The sequence below is a fragment of the Diorhabda sublineata genome, chromosome 9, assembly GCF_026230105.1.
Source record: "Diorhabda sublineata isolate icDioSubl1.1 chromosome 9, icDioSubl1.1, whole genome shotgun sequence".
In the NCBI taxonomy this organism is placed as follows: Eukaryota; Metazoa; Arthropoda; class Insecta; order Coleoptera; family Chrysomelidae; genus Diorhabda; species Diorhabda sublineata.
This window is the reverse complement of record NC_079482.1, coordinates 4455106-4481024: the sequence shown is the minus strand read 5'-3', so window position 1 is coordinate 4481024 and position 25919 is coordinate 4455106. Positions and strand designations below refer to the sequence as shown.

The window sequence follows — 25919 nt, the reverse complement described above, 5'->3', positions numbered from 1 at the left end:
TGAAAATAGATCGATGGATTCCAGAACTTGGTGAAAGTAAAATTATATAATACGGAGTCAACTAGATTAGAATTATCTCATGGGGGAAAATCAACCTGGCTGTTACATAAGTGCCGAATTGTGTCAAAGCACGCACCACGTGGAAATTTCCCAAAGAGTGCCCGCGCATCTAATCAATATTATCATTTTCCTTGTGCGGAAAACTGTGTATAGGTTTTGTGACAATAAAAATAGTTATAAGTGGTTTTCAAAACGATACTTTTGTACTGTCACCAAATAAAAACAACAATAGGTGAGTGATTATTGTTATAATATGAATTTAATACTAATCAATTGGTACTTATTTGATATAAGCTGAAAATGGTCTAAAAATAGATATTTTAATAATTAAAAAATTGGTTATTCGGCGAAATCTGAACGCAAGAAACATGTTTCATGTAAAAATATTCAATTTAGGTTAGAAATTAAATCATAAACGAGCTTATCAATGTAAAGATAGAAGTAGTTGGTAAATAAAAGAGAATAAATAAAAAAAATAATTCAAATGAAATCTGCTTCATTTGGAGTGGAAAAGGAAAAAACCAACTTATTTTATGTCAAATATATTAAATGATTTACAACTGTTAATCGAGACTAACCCATCTGTTCATTGGTCCTACTGGTAAACTCTTAGGCCAGCCTCTCTCTCGTTTTCCGACGGGCTTCTTATTGATAAACATTTTTGGCGCCAAATTTCATCGAAATCATTTAAAAAAACTGTACGACATCGAAAAAGATTGATTTATTTTAACAATATCGTATGAAATTCTCGATTCAAATTTTGTTTAAACCTTTCAACTTATCGACCTGCAATTTCTCGCTTTGTATGACAATACGTTGTTATTTTTCACCGTTTATTTCCACACACTTTCCAAAATTTCTGATCGAAGCTTCTGTGCCACTAAAAAAATAAGATGCATATTTGCAGAGTCAAAATTTTCGTACACCGTCTGCTGAATTTCATCGTCGCTGTTTAATCTTTGCTATGTCAACAAAAAATAATCGGACGGGGTCAGATCGTGACTATATAATGGATGTACAATATCTGTGAAGATACATACGTGTATAGTAGCCTTGGAAAGTCAAGCAGCGTGGACTGAAGATTGTCATGAAGCAAGCCACACCTCGCTGAATTCACTGATGACGCTACGTGAAACCAGGAAGGAAGATTTATTAATTTCATCGAAAGATTTCATCCATATATGAATTTTGTCGCTCAAGGACTTGACGGCCGCGTGGTTAGGTCGTCGCCTTGTAGTCAAATTCCCGCAGGTTTGACTGGGAAATGTGCAATTCTGTATTATTGAATTATTTTGATTTTACAAATTTCATAACAATTTTTGTAAAGTCTATTGCCAAATGAGATTTCAAAATTAAAATAGCTTCAATAACTTGATGGTTCCTGGTCGCGCTTTGCTTATCTATGATTGTTTAAATCTCTTTAAGGATGAATAAAAAATGAAAAATTTTTCTTTGAAATTTGCACTCTAAGACGTTGTTAATGCGGATATAAAAAAAATAGGAAATATTTTCTATTTTTAGAAAAAACAAAAATGATTTTGATGGCAACAAAGTTGGAAAAGTTACAGCTCAACAGGACTTATAGGCCCAAGACTTGGAGTCGCTCTACTGCTTTACACTCTCTATTCTTCTATCTATTCTTCTCTTTTCCTTCTCCCCTTAATAAATATCTTTTCACCCAATTGTTCTCTGGCTATATACCCCATCCAATAGAGTCTTTGCTCTGACCACGCATCCCATTTCAGCTTAACCATACACTTCTTTGAATTCTTCGTTCGTTTTGGTCTCGCACGCGAATCCTCCTTAGTACCTTTCTCTCCCATATGTTTTCTACTTTTTTGTTCATGATCCAACACTCACTGCCATACAGCCCCGTCGGTTATATAATTGTCTTGAAAATGCGTAACTTGGCAGCTCTTGAAATATCTTTTGATCTTAATAGTCCTCCTAGGGCTCTAAACGTTTTGTTCCCTCTCACCAGTCGATTTTCCTAGTTTCACCTCCTTCGTTTGTCATTGTCACTCCCTGGACTTTATCAAATCTATACTCATTGTTTTGCTCTATGGTCACTTTCAATCACTTCCCATCTCCATATATTTGGTCTTTTGTTCAAAGAGTTGGAACATATTTTCTATATCCTTTTTCGTTCTACCATATCATCTGCGTACGGAAGGATTTGTTTTGTTATTATCTATCATCCCCTGGGTTCGGACACCTCTACTTCACAAGATCATTTCTAATACAAGGTTAAACAGCACTGTTGATTGTAGGTCTCCTTTATTTAAACCTCTTTTTGTTTCAAACTTTTCCGATAGACTTCCTTCGACACCTACTTCATTCTCGGTGTTATTCCGTCTCATTTTTACCAAATGTAATATTTTCTAAGGTATTCCGAGTACTGCTAACGCCTGGAACAACTTTTCTCTACTTATTGAATCATACTTCTGTTTGAAATCCACAAGGAAGAGCTTCAGGTTTAATCCTTGGTCATAGCTATTGTTCTAGATTGCCTTCAGTATGAAAATTTGATCACAACTTGATCCCAGTTGTTCGGCCCAGCAATCTATTTCTTATGATTCTGGCTAGGACTTTGTATACGATATCACAACGGAGTGATACCCCTATAATTCACGCATCTGTCGCATCCCCCTTCTCATGTTCTGGGTGAATAATTGCGTTATCCCATTGGTTCGGCATCTGCTCTTATTTCCATATGTTGTTAATCAAATTATTATATATTCGCTCCCTTAAGGGTTGACCAACATAACCTAACCTAACCATATTATTTATTACTTCGTCTACTTCTATTTTCGATGGTGTTTCCTCTACCGAGACTGGTTCATTCATTGTCTCCTCTTCTTCAAACTTGTCTTCATTGTTTCCTCTTGAAGTCGAATGACCACTCAGTCAAGTTGTTTTGAAAATTGTCTCGATTTGAGTTGAAGAGTTGAGCTGAAGAAGGATGAACACCAACACAAATCAAAAAAAGTTTTTTCGATGTGAACGAGAAGATAATTTACGTGAGGCAGGTCCTGTGAAATTTTTTCTAGAAGGACAATTAAAAGAGGAAATATTTGTTGAACAACAGAGTTATAAAAGATCTTTAGTTTGAAATTCTGCTTGAAAGTCATTAACAAGATTGTCGAGGTGTTTTTGAGAACTAAAAAAAGTGCTATTGTGACGAAACTATTGAAAAAATTTCAACGAATAGGGATGCACTCACATTTGAATCTTCGTTCTGACAACTTGATATGTATTGGGGATAAATGGAGAAGTTTCTTCATAAGGATTTAAAGATTTTTTTAAGAACATTATCGGTGATTTTGGAATGAAAATATTTTGACAGAGTATTTTTGGTGTATAATGAAAGAAACTGATACCAAAAAAGTTAAAATTAAGTCCATAATTTGCTTAATTTGGACTGTTTTATTCACTGTGTCCTCTTCTTCAAACTTATCTTCCTTGTTTCATCATACCTAATCCAGTTTATTATAGAAGAACTCGAATGACCACTCAGTCAAGTTGTTTTTAAAATTGTCTCGATTTGAGTTGAAGAGTTGAGCTGAAGAAGGATGAACACCAACACAAATCAAAAAAGTTTTTTCGATGTGAACGAGAAGATAATTTACGTGAGGGAGGTCCTGTGAAATTTTTTCTAGAAGGACAATTAAAAGAGGAAATATTTGTTGGCCAACAGAGTTATAAAAGATCCTTAGTTTTAAATTCTGCTTGAAAGTCATTAAAAAGTTTGTCGAGGTGTTTTTGAGAACTAAAAAAAGTGAAGAATATGAAGATATTGTGACTAAATTATTGAAAAAATTTCAACGAATAGGGATGCACTCACATTTGAATCTTCGTTCTGACAACTTGATATGTATTGGGGATAAATGGAGAAGTTTCTTCATAAGGATTTAAAGATTTTTTTAAGAACATTATCGGTGACTTTGGAATGAAAATATTTTGACAGAGTATTTTTGGTGTATAATGAAAGAAACTGATACCAAAAAAGTTAAAATTAAGTCCATAATTTGCTTTTTTCGACTGTTTTATTCACTGTCTCCTCTTCTTCAAACTTGTCTTCCTTGTTTCCTCTTGTTTCATCATACCTAATCCAGTTTATTATAGAAGAACTCGAATGACCACTCAGTCAAGTTGTTTTGGAAATTGTCTCGAATTGAGTTTCGCGTTGCCTTACCTAAAGAAGGATAAACACCAACACAAATCAAAAACATGGAGGCTGTTTACGGTGACTTGTGTTCATCATTCTTAACAATCAAAAAAGTTTTTTCCAAATGCTCTTGGCAAAAAATTGGAATGTTCCTGAAACTAAGACATCGTCATCCATTTCATCAATCATTGACAATAATAATGTGTGTTAACGGGGGTGGTGAAGCTGTGAAGAAACTCGGAATTAAAGCTGCGAAGCAAATTTGTGATCCCAGATAACGAAGATACAATAAACGTTTAACTGGATGACTTTAAAACCAATTTTTCGAAAACTAGTACATGAACCAAAAGTGGTATAGCTCAAAATCTCTTTGTTCATTTTTTGAACAGAACCTACACATATAGGATTGTTTTTTTGTATAAATCTTCATTTTTGTTGATATATACAGGGATGAGCTATAAAATTAACGGGGAATCAAAATATGTAGAATTGTACAATTAAAAACGATTTTTAGGAAATGCCAACCAAATCAGACAACCCAACTTTCGGTTACACTTACCATTTACCGACAGGAGGATGGTCGGCGAAATTGCGAAACGTTTTATCGCAATTTTCGGATATTTTTAGTGAATTCGATAAGTACATAGCTCCAGCTTATCATCACGATCGTTGCGAAAGGTGAATTATTATAAAAAACTTTGTTGTATTTTTTAAAAATGTTATTTCGATTTTAGATCCGTTCAAATGAGGTTATACTCGATGCACAAAAGAGAACTGTGTGCTGTATTTATGACTTTTTTCATATCGTTTGGTTTGGGAATATTTGTAGGCGTTGCAGGTAAGTTAAAGTGAAAGTAGAATCAAAAAGATCTTCAAAGCTCTCTTACAAAATTACATATCGACCCATGTCTAATATTGGGAACTCGTTTATATCTTTTTACCTGTGGGTCACTGACCTCTAGATACTCTGAACTTGCCTCTAAAGTCTCTACTTTAGTAAATAACGATGGAAGTCAGGAACTGTTAAGCCTTTTTTGTTTGTTGTTGTTTGTTTAGTACTTTATGGTCTATTCTTATGAATAAGAGGTTATTAAAATGATGAAACATTAGTAATTTTATCAATGTAAACCTTTTACTCGAACTAAACAGCAGGACTCACTGCAGAGACTTCGTTAGAAGATTAAAAATTCTATTCATCTTTGAATCCGTTTGCTTAATTTTTAAGCACGATTCTCCAACTTCAGAAAGATCGTTGCTCAGATATCTACTTAGGAACGCGGGGTACGATCTTTACCTGTCTAATCCACGTTCAAAATTAGTTGAGAGCTCAATATTTTACAATGAAAAAAAAATGCACAATCACTTGCCAATTGAAACCAAATCGATATTATCTTCTCCCGCTTTTCGCGATAATTTGAGGACGTATTTACAGGAAAGTCCTTTCTAATCTGTAAACGACTTACATATACTAATAATAATATTTAATTCCGGCCATGCCGCATACTAGTTTAATTTTGCTATGGACTTATATACTAATTATTACCTTGTACTATTACCTATAATTTTGTTATTCGTTGTGGTTTTCTTATTTATTTAGTTATTTTTATGTTTGTTTTGTAGTTTTTACAAACTTTTGTCTACAATTTTTTGACAATAAAACATCTCTCTCTCTTTTCTTTTGTTTTGTATAGCTTATGATTATAAAAGACCAAGAAAGGACCGAAAACTTGTATTAGCTCAGGTACATTTATTTTAGTTCTGGATTAGTGAGTATATTTTATTACTCTCTATAATAAGGAAATAGACCATATCTAGCTCATTTATTAAAATGGAAATTATACCTAACCTGAAGAGGATCGACAAAAACAACGAAACTCCGTCTAGTTGATGCAACGTACGCAGCGGAAACATGGACTTTAAACAAAGCCGAATAGAGGCTTTAGAATTGTGGTTTATAGTCTGTTTATATCTGCAGTACCTGAGACATACAGCGAAAAATCAGGAACAATGGAACGATTAATCATAGAAGGGGATGTAGAAGGCAAAAGCTCAAGAGGAAGATCTCCAGTAGACCAAACAAATCCATAATAAATACGAGACTGCATCATGCCGAAAAGATTGCACGGAAAGCATGGAAACAACTGCTGAATCAAATATAAATGGTGTCACTTCATCCTTTGGAGAATAATGGAAAGAGGAGGAGGAGGAGGAAACGAAATTCTAGATAATTTAATCACCTCCTCTTCTTCGTAAACTATTTCAATCGTTTTTATTTTAAGAAAGACTACGACGTTCGCTAACAGAACATAGTCGATTTCACATAAATCACTTCCGCAAAAATTATAAGCGCTCCGAAACATGGTGTCCGTTTCAGAACGAGTTGAATTTGTAGTATATGTACGATCGAACAATTCCGCTAGGGTTTTCTCAACTTTATCGTAAGTTGTACTGGTTTAAAGTCCAATCAATTTTTATAGGTCCTCCAATAACAATGAGCACCGCTGTGGATGGAATCTCCTTGTTACCGAAATATAATAATACCAGCAAAAATATAGCTACTGGACCGTTCATAATGAAAACACCAAAACTATCGACTTATTCCCAACAACTTTGGATTATAGCTAAATTATCTATAGAAAATATGGACGGTAAGGAAATGATAAAAATTATTTAAGTAATCGTTGCGTGTATTAGTTCTTTGGGTCGCGAAAATAAATCTTAGTAATAATATTGAATCTAAAGTTTTCTCCTCGGCTTATAACATACATATGCAGCTGAAAAAGCGCGCTCTAACTCGGTGCGAGCAGCGCACGTGCAACGAGCGCACACTACGAATTCGTTCGACGAGCGCACAAGAAAGTTTGATCTGCTGAAGTGAGTCCTAGAGATGGGCAAACATACGAACTTTTGAATAATTATTATTATCATTAAGACAAAACGAAAGTCCGTCAGAAACTTCAATATTGTACAAGTTCTTTCAAAACGTTCGCATGCGAGTTAAATCACTGCATTAAGCGAAAAAAATCGATTAAAAATCACCAAACAATCACATGTCTATAACGCAAAGTTCAAAAATGCGGCAGCAGCTAAAAACTTTTATGGCTCTCTCGACCGCTCGATAGGGGGGAACTTGAAAGTTTCACAAGCTTTGATTGGCTAAACCTTATTGTTAATTTGCGATGCGTTATAGACATGTGATTGTTTAGTGATTTTTAATCGATTTTTTCGCTTAATACAGTGATATAACTCGTATGCGAACGTTTTGAAAGCCTTTAAGAATTGTTAGGTTAGGTTAGGTTAGGTTAGTTAGGTCAGGATACTATAATTGCATTGATGAGAAAGTAATCAACATTTAAAGCTAAATACAGGTATTGAAGATTTATACCTGCGAATGTGCGCTCGATGCACCCTCCTATATAATCAGTGCGCTCGAACCATCGGTCGCTCGACTCACGTGCGCTGGATGCACGCATTCTCTGACTCAATGGTAGTCGGAGGAATTGTTTTGAAATATTTGAATGAATGAAGTTTGTTTCAAATTATAGCAGTTTAAACAGAATCATTTCCTGTTTGATAAGTTTATAGAATTCGGTTTCTTTGAATGTGTCTGCTGATTATCTCTTTACACTGTTCTAAATCGGTCTAAAAAGAGGGTATTGAATCCAGAAGCCAAACGTGAATCATTTTCGCTCAATTTTTAAAACAAAAATTTAAAAGTAGCTTCAGCCGTACAGAAGTTGGAATCCTAGCTACAAAGTGCTCCGTTTGAACGGTGTCAAGACATTAACCAACTTATTTATAAGTTCAAAATCAGATTTAAGATTATTCAGGTCAACAAGCGCTTTTTCGGATGCAATTTTTAAGGAACATAAAGCGTTCAAGCATTGTAGAAACTATTCCATCCAGTCTTGTCTTTTTTAATTACCTTTAACTATATACAATAACATTTTGTACATCGTGTATATTCTTAGTACTATTTAAACGACCACAGCTTGGTGTTCCACGTTAATGATATATACGACTGATTAAAACGTCAAATTCGCAACGTTGCGCTCTATTCCAACTGATTTCTATTTAGTGACCGCGGCTGATTTACATTTTGTAACATTAACGAAAGAGAGTAGCCGCATATTAGTCGACACTTCGTAACAATTCGTTAAAAACCTTCTAGATAGGCCCGTCGTACCTAACCCGATAACCAATGTCCTCTGAGGAGCCGCTTGAACCTTTAGACGAATTAGAATATGACTCCTAACCAGCCAAAGAGAGAGAAACTGCGGTGGCTTGGTTCCCTTGCCAGATGGAGACCGCATTATGGCCCCAGTTACATCTTCAATAAAATCCAGCATCTGTTACTCCGTGAAGCCGATATCGGATTGTCTTAATTGAGTCACGGCCAGCTGTAGATCCTATCGTCCCTCCGATTTCGCCTACTACAGTTTTACTGGTCCTACTGTAGAACCAGGTGGTCTTCGCCTCTTAACTGGCTTTACCTGAACCTCCAGGTTGGAAGCCCTGGGCGGAGGGAACTTCAAGGTCAAGACAACTTTAGGATCTGGGGCCGTGAAGATCTTAGCCGTTTCGACAGCGTTGGCCTTCATTCTCCTGTAATTCTCCACACCACTGATAACGCGGCGTTGGAGCAGAGCCTTGTCCAAATCACAAGACAGGGCTTCGATTTAGATAGAAATTGATGGTTTGGGTTAGTAGGTTCCGTGGTCCCTGTTTGGTCAGAGCCCTTGGGAAATGCAATTTCGAAATCAGCTGTGAAAAAAACTAAGTTTTTTCACTATCTAATAAAAATATATTCAAATCACCGAATAAGTCGTATGACTAACTGAGAAATACACAATTTTTTTACCAAAAATCGATTTTATTTATTAATCTATTCTCGTTTAAGAACAATTCAATCATTCCAACGCTTCTCTAACTTCTCGATGCCGTGCTTATAAAAGGATTTGTGTTTTGCCTCAGAATAAGCTTCAGATTCAGAAATGGCTTCTTTATTTGATCTGAATTTCCTACCGGCAAGCATTTTTTGAGATCAGCGAATAGCCAGTAGTCAATGGGAGCCAGATCTGGACTATACTGTGGATAAGGAAGCGATTCGATGTGTAATTCGTTGAATTCAACTATCGTTGCCATCGATTTCAGAACCGGTACATTGTCTTGGTGAAACAATGGTTTCCTTTTCGACAAATGGGGTAGTTTTTCCTTGTTTTTTTTAAGCAAAAGTTCTAACAACTCTATGTAGTATTCGCTATTGATTTTCTCTCCCTTTTGGAGATAATCGATGAACAACATTCCATGCGTATCCCAAAATACTAAATCTACAACCGACCCAACTGACTGTTGTGCCTTTGGACGCTTCGGACGTGGTTCACTGGCTGCAGTCCACTCAAACGATGATCGTTTTTAGTGAAGTAATGGATCCTTGTTTCATCCATTGTTACATATATGATTTATTACGTGTAAACATGTCTAAACACATCTCTGAATCATCAACATATTGTTGTTTTTGATCGAATGTAAGAAACGTTGTATCTACTTTGAAAAAGCTTTCTGATGGTCAAACGTTCATGCATAATTGTAAACACGCTTTAGCTATCTCACGCAATTCCAATTTACGATTAGATATAACCAATTTGTAGACTTTTTTGATGTTATCTGGAGTAACCACCTCAATTGGTTAACTAGACCATTCACCATCATCAGCGTCTGTATGACCACGTTCGATTTCTTCAGATTAATAACAAATGGTACTATTCCATAGATCAGAGTCCGGATAACACTTTTGAAGCCATTGCTGAGCTTGTACAGTATTGTTTATCATCAAGTTTTAAAAATAACAAAAGGACCTTCACTTAAATGTTTGCTAATCGAAATGTCGTTAAATTTTACAAATAATTTTTTCAAAGTGGGTACTTCATAAACGTCATAGGATTTAACAATGGCAGCGCCATCCGTGTGTCAGTCACACGACTCATAGAGCGATGTTATAATTATATTTACTTCCAGGAGAAATCATAGATAAATTATTTGGGGTATCAGTAGCCCTATCAGGATTATCTGAAGAACATAAGCCAGTTACCGTATTGGATATTAATAGTAACAATAGGTAAGTACATAATGTACCATTAGATTCGACCAATCCAGTTCAATTGACTGGAATAACGGTCTATTTTTTTTTCATTCTAGCTCGAACACTTGAGTGCCACTGGAAATATTAATAATTGAACAGTTTTGAAATAATTTCTAAGCATATTTCTTGGAAGCATTATCACTATAATGTAACCCAGAAGTTCACTAAACTTTCTTTCTTTGTTAACCACTTCTAACTAGTTTTAGTTGATACATTTATACCATATTACCAACTCGTCAAAAAATCAAATCTAAATATGAAAATTCCAGTACACTCCATTTGTAGAGCTTTTTGTAGACCCCTGGGGGTGCACCTGGACCACTTTGGGAGTCACTGGTGCAACCGATACTACATTTTGAATGTCTAGAATACCGTGGACAGTATGAGTCAATCCAGAACTATTAATTCGCTGGATTGCTTAACTGGAAAAATGTGACTCAGGCTTAAAAAATTGAGAAAATTTCAAATTTTTGTAAAGAATTATAACCAAATGAATCTACGGTAAAAAAAATATCAAACTTTAATAAAACATGGTTTACTAACCAAAGATGTTAATTTTCATAAGGAAATATATGTTTGATAACTATTAAATTCGTCGGGTTGGCAACACCGGCTCCAGCTATGATCGTCACTACTTCAGCTCCTTGGATAGACAAAATCACGAAGCATAACTTACTCTGTGGCTTATATTCTTATTGTATGAAAGTCTTTATAACTAAATTTACAATTTTAAATTCCGTCTTTAATAATTAAAATGATGGTTATTCTAATCCCTCTTACATATTTGATTTCTAGATCCCGTCATTTAAAATGTGAAAAACGTTGTGATGAATTCGTTGTGGCGCATTTGGGATATTTAGATTTTACCCATTATATTGTTGCAGTGAAATTCTACGGACTGGAAGCTTTTCATTCAAGATACAACATTAACGAGTTATTATTTTACGTAAGTACAATGACGCTCAAGTATTTCGAAAATATTTCGGTCAATAACAAATACATTTCACGATAGGCAATAATTTTTAAGTGGCACGCACTTCGACGTAATGATTTTGCCAACGACTTTGGGAACAGTGCTTGAACATGCGCCTTAGCACTAGTTTTTTTTGAGGTTAAGTTTAATTGGGCGGTCTTCTGATTTAACATGAATTTGTTTTCGAGAAACAATACTTCAGATTATTTGAAATCAACATGCGACAATTCGACCTAGGAGCTGGCAACCTCTATGGACTGTGTTAGCAAGGGTTTTAGCCTTGATTTACATTAGAAATGCTAATATGCCAAGCATTAGAAATGTATCCTTAGAGCGTAAACCTCCTAAATCTGAGAACGATTATTTCATATCAAGACTGACAGTGTATAAAAATGTCACCGCCATTTTGTACTTAGTCTTTGTTGCTGTCACTTGTCACTAAGTATTCACGGCACCTGAAAACCTCTTTTCGGAGTTTCAAATGGCGACTACGATCGTTGTGGTGGCGGCGAGAACGTCACTCGTTGGTCGAAGTGAGCGTTGAAATAATTTTCAAAATTAAGGCAACGCAAATTGCAACCTTGACAATCTATATCAGTATTTGATACGTTGAAACATTCTTGTGACCCGCTACCAAATATTTTCCTATCGCCGCAGAATATATTTTGATTTTACTTTAATGTAAATCAGTTGAGCACACCATTAAAAAATTCAATAGCCTACAAATTATAACATAACCTCTTAAAGCTTCCGCTTTATTTTATCTGTTTTGACAGATGAGCTTAGTGGAATGAACCCTTTGTGATAATTATTGGACTAAGTACCTTTAATATTGTAATCTTTACGACTAGACCCTTGAAACTCCATTAACGTGTCGTCTACGATTAATCTATTCTATAATTATTTGTAGTTATTGTATACGATAATATTTAGTGTTTAAGGCAGCTTGTACACGGATATTGTGTTTTTAATAGCTTGACATTCGTCGAGTAAAGTTAAATTATTTTTTTGCTTAATAAATAGTTTTTTTTCAAAGTAGTAATGTAATTCTCTTAGCTATTTTAGTTGATTATAAGAAGAAAGTCTATGTTCTGTTGTCGCGAGATATTTGATGATTATTTTCTTTTATGATAGTTTATTTGAACTGTTGTTGCTTTTTTTCTAAAAATCCCTCATATAACAACATTATTCGTATATATTGACATTGACTTTTTGATTTTTCAGTTTAAAACTTACAACCCTTCTTTCACTCAAATCGAAATATGGTTCAGATTCATCTTTTTAATATCTACTTTCATCATCACAGTAAGTATTTCCAAAGTTTTTATTGTTAATTGTTTCTGAAAATGATAAGTGATATTAAAAGTGAATAGTGGTCATAAATTTTCTCCCTCAAAGAAATAAAAAGTGCAAATTTAGTTACAAATTGGAAAGGCATAATGCTGACTATTAAAAACTAATCACGGAGTAAGCAATCATTCGAAAAAATTGCTGCCATCTTTGCTGAATTTTGAGAAGAGATTTGAATCCTGTCGACTTTATTTTTCCCACCAACCTCTTGTGGTCTTGGCTCTGTTAAACCTTATTTAAAAAAAGAAACCACACAGAACCATGGTTATCGTTAATTCCATTTGATACGTTCGTGGACTTGGAAAGTTTTTGAAACCTGAACTAAGAAGACTTATTTGGTTCTCGCAGCATCACACTTTAATGACAGTTCTTAAACGCATGTTTTCTGTACAGATTATACCATATTTTGGGCTCCTAAGCCTCCCGACATATCACTGTGTGATTTTTTTTTCTATGGAGGTACGTCAAGAGTTGTATTTATAACCTCAAACCACGAAACTTGGAGGAATTGAAGTATACAATCAAATATAACATTGCTCCATCATTGAAGATGTGTTAGTTCTTATGATGGAGTAATTTGAGGAGAGTCTTAAGTTCGAAGTGATTGACATCATCTTGGCATCATTTTCCAAATTTCTTTGTAAGAAGCAAGCACAAGAGGGTAAACCCTATTACAGTCGAGTAGTTCGAGTGGTGCGCGTCGTATGGAGATGCCTGTGGATAGTGGATATTGATCTTGAAATGTGGGGAGTAGTTCGAATGGTACGGGTCGTATGGAGATACTCATATTGATCTTGAAATGTGGGAGCAAAGACCCAAAGATGGACGAATCTGGGCCTTGTAGAGGACTAGAAGCTGTTGGTGACAAGATACACCAGCTTTGACCTCACACATTGCTGAAGTAGGTCCATCGATAGCGACCTGGATGGAGCGATCTTTGAGAAAGCTACTAAGTCAGTCGATTAGCGAGGACGACAAACCGTACGATCTGAGGTTGTCATGCCAAAAGCCTTCGGTATATCCAGAGCGATTGCCCATATTCCTCTATAGATTCAATCCATACGTTGGTGACATAGTCCAGAAGATTCCCGACGACTTTCTTCATGACCTTGCGCTCTTTTAACTGAAATGGCAAATAATGAGCTTTTATTTTGTATCCATCTTACATGTGTCTGTTCTTTATTTAAATTGAAAGCAAGTGTTACAATTAATAAATTTTGTTTTTAGATCTGGTACCAGAATTCCCTAAGAAAATATCCGATGTGTAACTGGTCTATTGAGCAAAAGTGGATCTCGTGGTTGTTACCGTTACTTATGGCATATGACAGTAAGTATTTTGATATCGAAAGCTATTAATATTTTGGAAAAATACATTTAGAACAATGCGTCTTTATTGGCAGTTCTAATATTTGTCTAAATATTTGCGTAAACAAGCGAAAGTGAAAGATAGAACTCCATCTCTTAGCAGCAAGCGGAAATATCCTATTATTTTTGCCGAGAAAGATAAAATCTTCCACGCGCTTCGAGTCTAAACTCGAACCTTCCTTAACCATATAAAACGAGTGCGTCGACGCGACGTGAGTCAGTTGAGTCGAGTAATCGCACCGATACGGCCCGAGAAGGATTTTAATTGTACTGCGAAATAGTGATTGTGAAGGTATTGTGCATTTGTTTGTGTCGTGCGCGTATGATGATGATTCTTGTGTCGAGTTGGCTTAATGTCGCAAAAACGTAAAGTTGATAGTGAGTGCAGAGTTTTTCATTCTAAATGGGAAATTGCGTATTTTTTCATAGAATGGCAAGGTAAACCACTGTGTTTGATTTGAAATCGAACACTTGCTGTTTGTACGGAGTTTAATTTGAAGAGACACTATGATACTAATCATAAGTCAAAATTCGATTGTTACACTGAAAAAATAAGAATCGAAACATTGTCATCTTTAAAATCCCTCAAGGTCAACAATCGATGTTTACTAAAGCTAATACAGAGAGCGAACATTCTCTGAAATCAAGTTTTACTATTGTATTACAAATCGCTCTCAAGAAACACTGTTGCTTCAAAAATCAATGATTTATCTCAAAATTTGATTCTTTAATTGCAGGAGAAAATTGAGGAATTTAAAAAATTTTCACCGACCGTTGAAGAGAGTACCGATACAGCTCAACTTGCTATTTTATACGAGGCATTAGCAGTAACTTAGAACTATTAAAGTGCGTTCCATTGACAGGTACTGCAACAGCAAATGATATTTATTCTGCAATTGAGCATTTGATAGGAGAATCTGAACTCAACTGGCAGTACAACTACGAATGACGCTGCTGCCGTGGCTGGCAAACATTCGGGTGTTGTAAATAAATTAAAACAAAAAACATCAGGGAATTTTGTGGGATTTCACTGTATAATTCATCAGGAATCATTGGCATCCAAACATTTATAAATGTCATGTAATCTATAATTAAAATTGTAAATTTTATAAGGAGCAGACAACTAAATCACCGACAGCTCAGGCAATTTTTACAAGATTTGGACGAAAATTTTTCAGATGTCCTTCATTTCACAGAAGTTCGTTGGCTAGATCGAAGAGTACCCATAGAGGAAAGTTCCAAGGGCCCAAGCTTGGCCCAATTATGTAGAACTCTGGACCAAGCTTGTAAGCCAGGCTTGGCCCAGTCTTGGTAAAACTCTGGAGTGATAACGATGAGCCAAGCTTGGTCACCAATACTGGGCCATGCTTAAATACCAGGACAGAAATACCAAGACTTATTAATTACATAACTTTTTCTTTGATTTTAAAAATAAGCAAACATAAATTTTCATATTTAATCTCACTCTTACTGTACCATTATCGTTAACCTCACTTATAGAGGTGATAGAGCTGATGTCCACGCTTAAATTGTTTAAGCTTTGGCCGTTCACAATTCAGTTAGTTTTTTTCTCTATTCAAAGCATGCCATCTTTGAACTCGAAGATACGCATCAGACATGGTTACTTTTAGTAGTAATAAATAATAAAAAATGTGATAAGAAACACACACACACTGAATAAACTAAAGATCGGATTGATCAGACCCATCATAAAAAAAGTATGGCTGCCGACGGGGTGTTGGGCGAAAATACTCGAACCACGCCGTATTTGACCGTACAGTATGAATGGCCAAGGCTGGGTTAACCACGATTGGCCCAACCTTGATCCAAGCCTGGCTTGTCAATGAACAACCAAGGCTGGGATATCCAGGCTTGGCCCAAGCTTGTGTAATCATTGGTATGGCCAAGACTGGGTCAACCAACCTTGTCCCGAGCCTGGTTAATCATTGGTATGGCCGAAGCTGAGTTAAGTAGCCTGGCCCACGCATGGGCCAAAACAGGTACGCCGAAGCTGGGATTCCCAGGACTGGTCCAGGTTTGACCCCTTTGTCAACTCTGGGGTTTCCTGTATGGGTAGTTTTAGAAAGATTTTTTGTTATGCGTGGCCCTATTCGCGCCAGAAAAAGGCAAAATAAGTGATTATGATAATGACTGGTGGTTTGATTGTACCTTCTTGGTAGATATGAATAAACACTTGAGTGATCTGAATATAAAGTTACAGGGTTAATAATCTGATTGTCACTCAAATGTATGTAAGCTGAGGCTGTGAGAAAATCAGGTAAAAAATGAAACTTTGGACCATTTCCCTCATTTAAAATCATTTGGCACAGTGAACCAAAAAAAAATTGGATGGATATTCTCAACTTCTGCAAAATTTGATCACAAAAACAATCAACAATCCTTTCAGTTTTGAAGCTCCACAGGCACCAACTGTTCATTTGCCGAAGGAGTTGATAGATCTTCAATCGGACAGTATTTTGAAAGAAAAATTTAATGAGATTAACGCTCTTACATTTTATACACAATATTTCAAGAGTTTGAATAAAAAGCATGCAGCAAGCATTCTCTACTTGTTTGGTAGCACCTATTTTTGTGAGATGTTTTTCGTCATGAAAATAAATAAGAACAAACATCTCCAATCAATGCTTAAAATACTACAAAGAAATATAATACCTGACATTAATGAGTCAGGTATCTGGATCCTCGAGCTCAACATAACTATCTACCATCTTGTATAACTTTGAGTTCTTTCAGTTCTTTTTTTTTTATTTTCAATCTGGTCCACCTACAAATTCAAAATTCAATGTATGGCCCTCTGCAAAATTAAATTTGACTACGCTGATATACGCAGCCTCTCGATTATGTTCAATGCTTATTTAGGTTGTTTGCAAAATATATTATCAAGCATTCAGTTGTGGAAGGTCATTTAGAGAATTCGATATTTAAAACTTACTTTATATAGAAAATATATGATCTAGTGTATCTTCATTTTGACTATATTTCTTTTCAGATCCGGTATTTCCCATGTCATTTTTAATAAATTCATGGTTGCCTGGTATGATTGACGCGTTCGCTCAAACTACATTCATATGCGCTCTTCTAATGTTTTGGTTATGCATATATCATGGCCTAAGACAGGTCAGTATACACTAAATTCGTCATAAATTTAATTAAGCACAAATTTATTGAATAGGTGAAGCTGTCCATGAAACCTTTCACATTTATAAGATGCTTGACATACTTCAAATGAAAAACTTATCACTCTTGATAAGGATTTAAACAGCCACGGTCACAAAATATAAATAAGCACAATGTTGCCAATTTTAAAGTAATCATGGATAATCAACGTCGGTCTTGAAGTTCTTTTAGGTTAGGTTTTACTGCGAAATTATTGTATAACATAAAAAAAATTGTATTTAAAGTATAGTAGTGGCCTGATCTTAAAAAACACAATTGACTGTCATAAGCAAACACAGCTTTTTCGCGAGGTGTGATGTCACAACAATCTCGACGTTTTTCGCGGTCGATTTCAATTTTATTTCTAAAAACTCAAAATACTAACGTCAAAAAAACTATTTTCGTCATCTTTTTTCTGAAATTTGCTGCGCGCCACATTTTCACATCATGATAAATGTCTGTATCCTATGAAAACTGAATAAAACTAAATTTTTGTTTTATTTTTATTAATTAAGACTGAAGACTAAAGACTAAATAGTAAAAAAATAATTATAAGCAATTGAAATTGAAACAAAAAATTAGTGACAATCATTGAAACAACAAGTATACTGATTATACAAGAAATGATCGTTCACCAAGCCGGTGCCACATATAATTTCAAACGCCAGTTTCCTATACTATTTGGTGCATCTACGGGAGCTGACCCATAAGTCGCCATCTGGTCAATCACATCTATTGATTATAAACTTCAAAACATGCAGGTTTTCTTATGCTTTCACATCTTCTGTTCCTTTTGGTTGCCGTTTTTAGACCAGATTGCTTTGGGGTACATCTGGCTTCTCCCGCTACTTTACAGCTACGATGCCTTCACTTGATTGCTGAACTGCTATTTCGCAGCTATTTGAAACTGAATTGAAGACACTGCAAACACAAACTCACTAGAGCGGCTGTAGTAGCATACTGAAAAACAGGAATGGGTTCAATTTTGTGATTGTTGGAATGGATCAAACATAGAAGAAAATCTGTTTCAAGAATTCATTGAAACAACAGGTATTCTGGTTATACAAGAAATGAACGTTCACCAAGCTGGTGCCACATATAATTTCAAACGCCAGTTTCCTATACCATTTGGTGCATCTACGGGAGCTGACCCATAAGTCGCCATCTGGTCAATCACATCTATTGATTATAAACTTCAAAATATGCAGGTTTTCTTATGCTTTCACATCTTCTGTTCCTTGTGGTTGCCGTTTTTGGACCAGATTGCTTTGGGGTACATCTGGCTTCTCCCGCTACTTTAAAGCTACGATGCCTTCACTTGATTGCTGAACTGCTATTTCGCAGTTATTTGAAACTGAATTGAAGACACTGCAAACACAAACTCACTAGAGCGGCTGTAGTAGCATACTGAAAAACAGGAATGGGTTTAATTTTGCGATTGTTGGAATGGATCAAACATAGAAGAAAATCTGTTTCAAGAATTCATTGAAACAACAGGTATTCTGGTTATACAAGAAATGAACGTTCACCACGCTGGTGCCACATATAATTTCAAACGCCAGTTTCCTCTACCATTTGGTGCATCTACGGAAGCTGACCCATAAGTCGCCATCTGGTCAATCACATCTATTGATTATAAACTTCAAAACAAGCAGGTTTTCTTATGCTTTCACATCTTCTGTTCCTTTGGGTTACCGTTTTTAGACCAGATTGCTTTGGGGTACATCTGGCTTCTCCCGCTACTTTAAAGCTACGATGCCTTCACTTGATTGCTGGACTGCTATTTCGCTTTGAAACTGAATTGAAGACACTGCAAACACAAACTCACTAGAGCGGCTGTAGTAGCATACTAAAAAACAGGAATGGGTTCAATTTTGTGATTGTTGGAATGGATCAAACATAGAAGAAAATCTGTTTCAAGAATTCATTGAAACAACAGGTATTCTGGTTATACAAGAAATGAACGTTCACCAAGCTGGTGCCACATATAATTTCAAACGCCAGTTTCCTATACCATTTGGTGCATCTACGGGAGCTGACCCATAAGTCGCCATCTGGTCAATCACATCTATTGATTATAAACTTCAAAACATGCAGGTTTTCTTATGCTTTCACATCTTCTGTTCCTTTTGGTTGCCGTTTTTGGACCAGATTGCTTTGGGGTACATCTGGCTTCTCCCGCTACTTTAAAGCTACGATGCCTTCACTTGATTGCTGAACTGCTATTTCGCTTTGAAACTGAATTGAAGACACTGCAAACACAAACTCACTAGAGCGGCTGTAGTAGCATACTAAAAAACAGGAATGGGTTCAATTTTGTGATTGTTGGAATGGATCAAACATAGAAGAAAATCTATTTTAAGAATTCATTGAAACAACAGGTATACTGGTTATACAAGAAATGAACGTTCACCAAGCTGGTGCCACATATAATTTCAAACACCAGTTTCCTATAACATTTGGTGCATCTACGGAAGCTGACCCATAAGTCGCCATCTGGTCAATCACATCTATTGATTATAAACTTCAAAACATGCAGGTTTTCTTATGCTTTCACATCTTCTGTTCCTTTTGGTTACCGTTTTTAGACCAGATGGTTTATGAGACATACTTGTTGAAATGGATCAAGCTTATAAGAAACTCTGTTTTAAAAATTCATTATTTTCAAGAATCTCTATATTCATAATTCTTTTGACAAAACCTTTCCCTATGATTTTTTATTAAAATTACAATAATAATGTATTTGTCTGACATTGCTAGACACAGGACAACTATTAAATAAAAAAAATATTTCAAAATTGAAGCTTCCAGTTAGATAAAACATGTGGCCAAACTTAAATTGCACTTTCTAACAGTAACCAGGAAAGATATTTGGGATTCAAAAATACTGTCAGTTTCAAAATTACCTCTAAAATTTTATAAATAAATTACTAAAATAATCTCAACTATTAAGTTTATTTACATTTTCCAATTTTATGTTTTTTTTTTAGAATGATCGCCATGCCCTGACATTTTATTTTCCAAAATGCTTCATCGTCTTCATGATGTGGTTGCCAGCTATGATTTTAGCTACATGGGGTAGAATATATGAACTACAAGACCCAACTTTTGATCCAACAGTCGATACTTCTAATTTTTACGTAATAAATTATTTTAAATAATGATATACACTCAAATAAATTGCCAAAAATTTATGAATGTCGTAAATGGAAGTTAAAACTAACAGTTTATCTGTTGCTTGTAATTAATACTTTAAATTTGATCATTTGAAACATAAATCTAAACTGTTCTTCATAATTTTTTTATCAAAAATAATGGATAATTATGAAAAAATTCTGATTGCAACAAAAAGTCTTTTACGTGTTGAATACTAGCAACAGAAATGGGAAAAAATATTCCATATATTTTGGGTTTAAATCACTTTTTGGGTCGTTTTTTCTAATAACGTTGTAATCTTTTTAGTTAAACCACTTTTCGTTTTTTAGTCGTGTTTCGAGGGTTGCCACTTAAGTTTTGACATATGGCAACACTGATGTGAATATGTCAAATCTGAAGTTTGACATGTTTAATGGTGAACGTACTCAGAATGTATTGTCATACGAGTCCTATTTGAGTTGTTCATAGATACTTGGAACATTAATCTTGGTCACAAAATGGGATTGAATCGCAAACATTTTCGTGCGATGATACAATCGTAGAGCTTCACGAACTTCTATCTCAGGAATGGTAACTCTTAGGAAAAAAACCATGAGGACCATTTTTGTAGATAATTTTAAGATCTACAATTTTGGTTTGAGGTTTTTTCATGATACAACAAGAAAAAGTCTTAAATTTTGACCTTTGAATAACTTTTTTAGTACACATAGGATTTTTAAAATTTCATTTATAAGAGTGAACCCCAGCTTTCCAACAATATTCAGCTTTTCGAGAATTTTTATGTCTAAATTACCTGGACTATAATGAGTGCAGTTGGCAACCCAATATAAGGCGGTAATTTCAAAAATAAATCATTAAATTGATACTAAACTATAAAATATTGAGTTTTGGCAATTTGTTTTGGGTCTTACTTTCCGATAGTCATTCAACTATCTAACAAATTCTATTTTTTAGGTTGTTAAAGCGTTTTTCTATATTTTTGGTATAATATATTTAATGTATTTATCAAGTTTGATGTTGAGAGCTTATTCCGAATTAAGATCTATGCCTTATTTCGGTAAGTATTGAAATGTATTCATGAAGAATCTCAATTGTTCCGATTAAGTTTACTAAAACAACGATTGAAAATTGTTACACGTACAGGTATCTATAATTCTTCATTTTGTTTCAGTTCTTCGTTTAAGATTTCTAACACTATTGGTTCTGATTGTATTGCTAATAACTTCAATAGTAACTCTATTGAGATATGGAGTTGGGGTATTAGAAGATAGTTTCGTTGCTCGACTGAATACCCATTATAGTAATTCCTCAGAATTTATGTGTTTTTATGGAGTTTTGAACTTTTATGTGTACACAATGGCATACGTTTACTCTCCTGGAACTAAAGATGTCCATGGTAAGCTCCTAAACTACTCACATTGATTTTACACTGACTTATTCAATTTCAAACTTGTTATTAACATTGCCCCATAATTAATACCATCAATGTTCGTTTTATATAACCTCAAATAGGTCGAATCAAGTTTTCTTGTGAGATATTACAATTTATATATTCACACATGATTTCACATTCCCTAAATTTCGTATTACCTCCCATACCAGTTAATAGTGATCCAAAAAGGATAAAAGTAAAAGAATTATCAACAATAGACAGTGAATACGAAAGGAAATTAAGAGGTTTAACTGCCTATATTAATAAGACTGTTGATTCCATTTTTTTAACTCATATTGTTAGAAATCTGATTCCTGGTTCATCGAGCCACATCTGTTTGCATCCCTAGTCTGTAGAGCCACGTTTTTTTTTCTAGATAAACACTCCTTCAACGCTAGAAACACGAGATAGTCACTGGAAACCAAATCTGTGCTGTATGTGGCATGTCTGTTCCCCCTTGAACCTTTGAAGCAATTCCTGATTTATTTTAGCAGTAGGGGACATTAATATCCATGAAGATGACATCATCATATTTCCCATAACCTTGTCAAAGTAGTATAATAAGCAATTCTCCACTCTCTAGCTGCTTTAGCAGTATGAGACATTCACTTTCAAGGAAATTTTACCTTCATTGTTCCCATAACCTTATTAAAGTGACATATTGAACATATTTTCACTCCATAGCTACTTTTTTATTGCACATACTGTGGATCTCGACATCTAATTTAAGAAAAACAATACAATTTCGCTATATGTTTTCTGCCTATTGATTCTTTACTACAAACTTTGAAGATTTCACTGTCAATGCTAGATGCAGCACATTCTTTACCTTTAAAAATTGAAACGTGGATCCAAACAAGACCAATTCTTCAAGTGTCTTGCCATTTCCATCGTCCTGAACCATCCGGGAACTTTCATTACCTAACAGCACCAACAGTTGTAGGGTAGTAGCTCCATCTGTCACCAATTTGAGTGAACAGCATTTATCTACAATATTATGTATGTGGCGTGACTTTTCCTTCCTGAAACCGTTAGAGCAATTTCTCAGTTGCTCCAGCAGTATGGGACATTAACATCCTGGAAGATGACACCTTCAAGTTTCCCATTACCTTATTGAAGTGATATGATGAAAATATTTCTACTCCATAGCTGCTTTTTTGTTGAAAGTATTGTGGTTTTCGACATCTAATTTAAAAAAAAACGCTACTTGTTGCCTGCCATTGATTATTTACTACAAACTTTAAAGATTTCACTGTCAATGCTAGATGCGGTACCATTCTTTACCTTTAAAAATTGAAACGTGGATCCAAACAAGACCAATTCTTCATGTGTCTTGCCATTTCCATCGTCCTGAACCATCCGGGAACTTTCATTACCTAACAGCACCAACAGTTGTAGGGTAGTAGCTCCATCTGTCACCAATTTGAGTGAACAGCATTTATCTACAATATTATGTATGTGGCGTGACTTTTCCTTCTTGAAACCTTTAGAACAATTCCTCAGTTGCTCCAGTAGTATGGGACATTAACATCCAGGAAGATGACACCTTCAAGTTTCCCATTACCTTATTGAAGTGATGTGATGAAAATATTTCTGCTCCACAATTGCTTTTTTGTTGAAAGTATTGTGGTTTTCGACATCTAATTTAAAAAAAAAAAACGCTACTTGTTGTCTGCCCATTGATTATTTAGTACAAACTTTAAAGATTTCACTGTCAATGCTAGATGCAGCACATTTTTTATCTTCAATAATTGAAACGTGGATCCAAACAAGACAAATTCTTTAAGTTTCTTGCCATTTCAATCGTCCTGAACCATCCGGGTACTTTCACTACCCAACAGCACCACCAGTTGTAGGGTAGTAGCTCCATCTGTCACCAATTTGAGTGAACAGCATTTATCTACAATTTTTAGTATGTGGCGTGACTTTTCCTTCTTGAAACCTTTAGAACAATTCCTCAGTTGCTCCAGCAGTATGGGACATTAACATCCAGGAAGATGACACCTTCAAGTTTCCCATTACCTTATTGAAGTGATGTGATGAAAATATTTCTGCTCCACAATTGCTTTTTTGTTGAAAGTATTGTGGTTTTCGACATCTAATTTAAAAAAAAACGCTACTTGTTGTCTGCCCATTGATTATTTACTACAAACTTTAAAGATTTCACTGTCAATGCTAAATGCAGCACATTCTTTACCTTTAAAAATTGAAACGTGGATCCAAACAAGACCAATTCTTCAAGTGTCTTGCCATTTCCATCGTCCTGAACCATCCGGGAACTTTCATTACCTAACAGCACCAACAGTTGTAGGGTAGTAGCTCCATCTGTCACCAATTTGAGTGAACAGCATTTATCTACAATATTATGTATGTGGCGTGACTTTTCCTTCTTGAAACCTTTAGAACAATTCCTCAGTTGCTCCAGCAGTATGGGACATTAACATCCAGGAAGATGACACCTTCAAGTTTCCCATTACCTTATTGAAGTGATGTGATGAAAATATTTCTGCTCCACAATTGCTTTTTTGTTGAAAGTATTGTGGTTTTCGACATCTAATTTAAAAAAAAACGCTACTTGTTGCCTGCCATTGATTATTTACTACAAACTTTAAAGATTTCACTGTCAATGCTAGATGCGGTACCATTCTTTACCTTTAAAAATTGAAACGTGGATCCAAACAAGACCAATTCTTCATGTGTCTTGCCATTTCCATCGTCCTGAACCATCCGGGAACTTTCATTACCTAACAGCACCAACAGTTGTAGGGTAGTAGCTCCATCTGTCACCAATTTGAGTGAACAGCATTTATCTACAATATTATGTATGTGGCGTGACTTTTCCTTCTTGAAACCTTTAGAACAATTCCTCAGTTGCTCCAGTAGTATGGGACATTAACATCCAGGAAGATGACACCTTCAAGTTTCCCATTACCTTATTGAAGTGATGTGATGAAAATATTTCTGCTCCACAATTGCTTTTTTGTTGAAAGTATTGTGGTTTTCGACATCTAATTTAAAAAAAAAAAACGCTACTTGTTGTCTGCCCATTGATTATTTAGTACAAACTTTAAAGATTTCACTGTCAATGCTAGATGCAGCACATTTTTTATCTTCAATAATTGAAACGTGGATCCAAACAAGACAAATTCTTTAAGTTTCTTGCCATTTCAATCGTCCTGAACCATCCGGGTACTTTCACTACCCAACAGCACCACCAGTTGTAGGGTAGTAGCTCCATCTGTCACCAATTTGAGTGAACAGCATTTATCTACAATTTTTAGTATGTGGCGTGACTTTTCCTTCTTGAAACCTTTAGAACAATTCCTCAGTTGCTCCAGCAGTATGGGACATTAACATCCAGGAAGATGACACCTTCAAGTTTCCCATTACCTTATTGAAGTGATGTGATGAAAATATTTCTGCTCCACAATTGCTTTTTTGTTGAAAGTATTGTGGTTTTCGACATCTAATTTAAAAAAAAACGCTACTTGTTGTCTGCCCATTGATTATTTACTACAAACTTTAAAGATTTCACTGTCAATGCTAAATGCAGCACATTCTTTACCTTTAAAAATTGAAACGTGGATCCAAACAAGACCAATTCTTCAAGTGTCTTGCCATTTCCATCGTCCTGAACCATCCGGGAACTTTCATTACCTAACAGCACCAACAGTTGTAGGGTAGTAGCTCCATCTGTCACCAATTTGAGTGAACAGCATTTATCTACAATATTATGTATGTGGCGTGACTTTTCCTTCTTGAAACCTTTAGAACAATTCCTCAGTTGCTCCAGCAGTATGGGACATTAACATCCAGGAAGATGACACCTTCAAGTTTCCCATTACCTTATTGAAGTGATGTGATGAAAATATTTCTGCTCCACAATTGCTTTTTTGTTGAAAGTATTGTGGTTTTCGACATCTAATTTAAAAAAAAACGCTACTTGTTGTCTGCCCATTGATTATTTAGTACAAACTTTAAAGATTTCACTGTCAATGCTAGATGCGGTACCATTCTTTACCTTTAAAAATTGAAACGTAGATCCAAACAAGACCAATTCTTCAAGTGTCTTGCCATTTCAATCGTCCTGAACCCG

At 35.2% G+C, this 25919-nt stretch overlaps 1 protein-coding gene across 1 annotated transcript in view; it reads left to right on the top strand.

The window, feature by feature from the left end:
* Positions 1–200: 200 nt before the first annotated feature.
* The window catches only part of LOC130448916 (transmembrane protein 181), a 28936-nt gene continuing 3217 nt past the window's right edge, over positions 201–25919 (top strand). The window contains exons 1-12 of the mRNA XM_056786519.1: positions 201–292; positions 4743–4906; positions 4963–5066; positions 6706–6876; positions 10247–10346; positions 11166–11316; positions 12568–12648; positions 13921–14020; positions 17069–17196; positions 20226–20375; positions 21346–21448; positions 21563–21787. Coding sequence (XP_056642497.1) covers positions 4746–4906; positions 4963–5066; positions 6706–6876; positions 10247–10346; positions 11166–11316; positions 12568–12648; positions 13921–14020; positions 17069–17196; positions 20226–20375; positions 21346–21448; positions 21563–21787 — 1474 coding nt within the window. The 5' untranslated portion in view covers positions 201–292; positions 4743–4745. The remainder of the gene's footprint in view (positions 293–4742; positions 4907–4962; positions 5067–6705; positions 6877–10246; positions 10347–11165; positions 11317–12567; positions 12649–13920; positions 14021–17068; positions 17197–20225; positions 20376–21345; positions 21449–21562; positions 21788–25919) is intronic.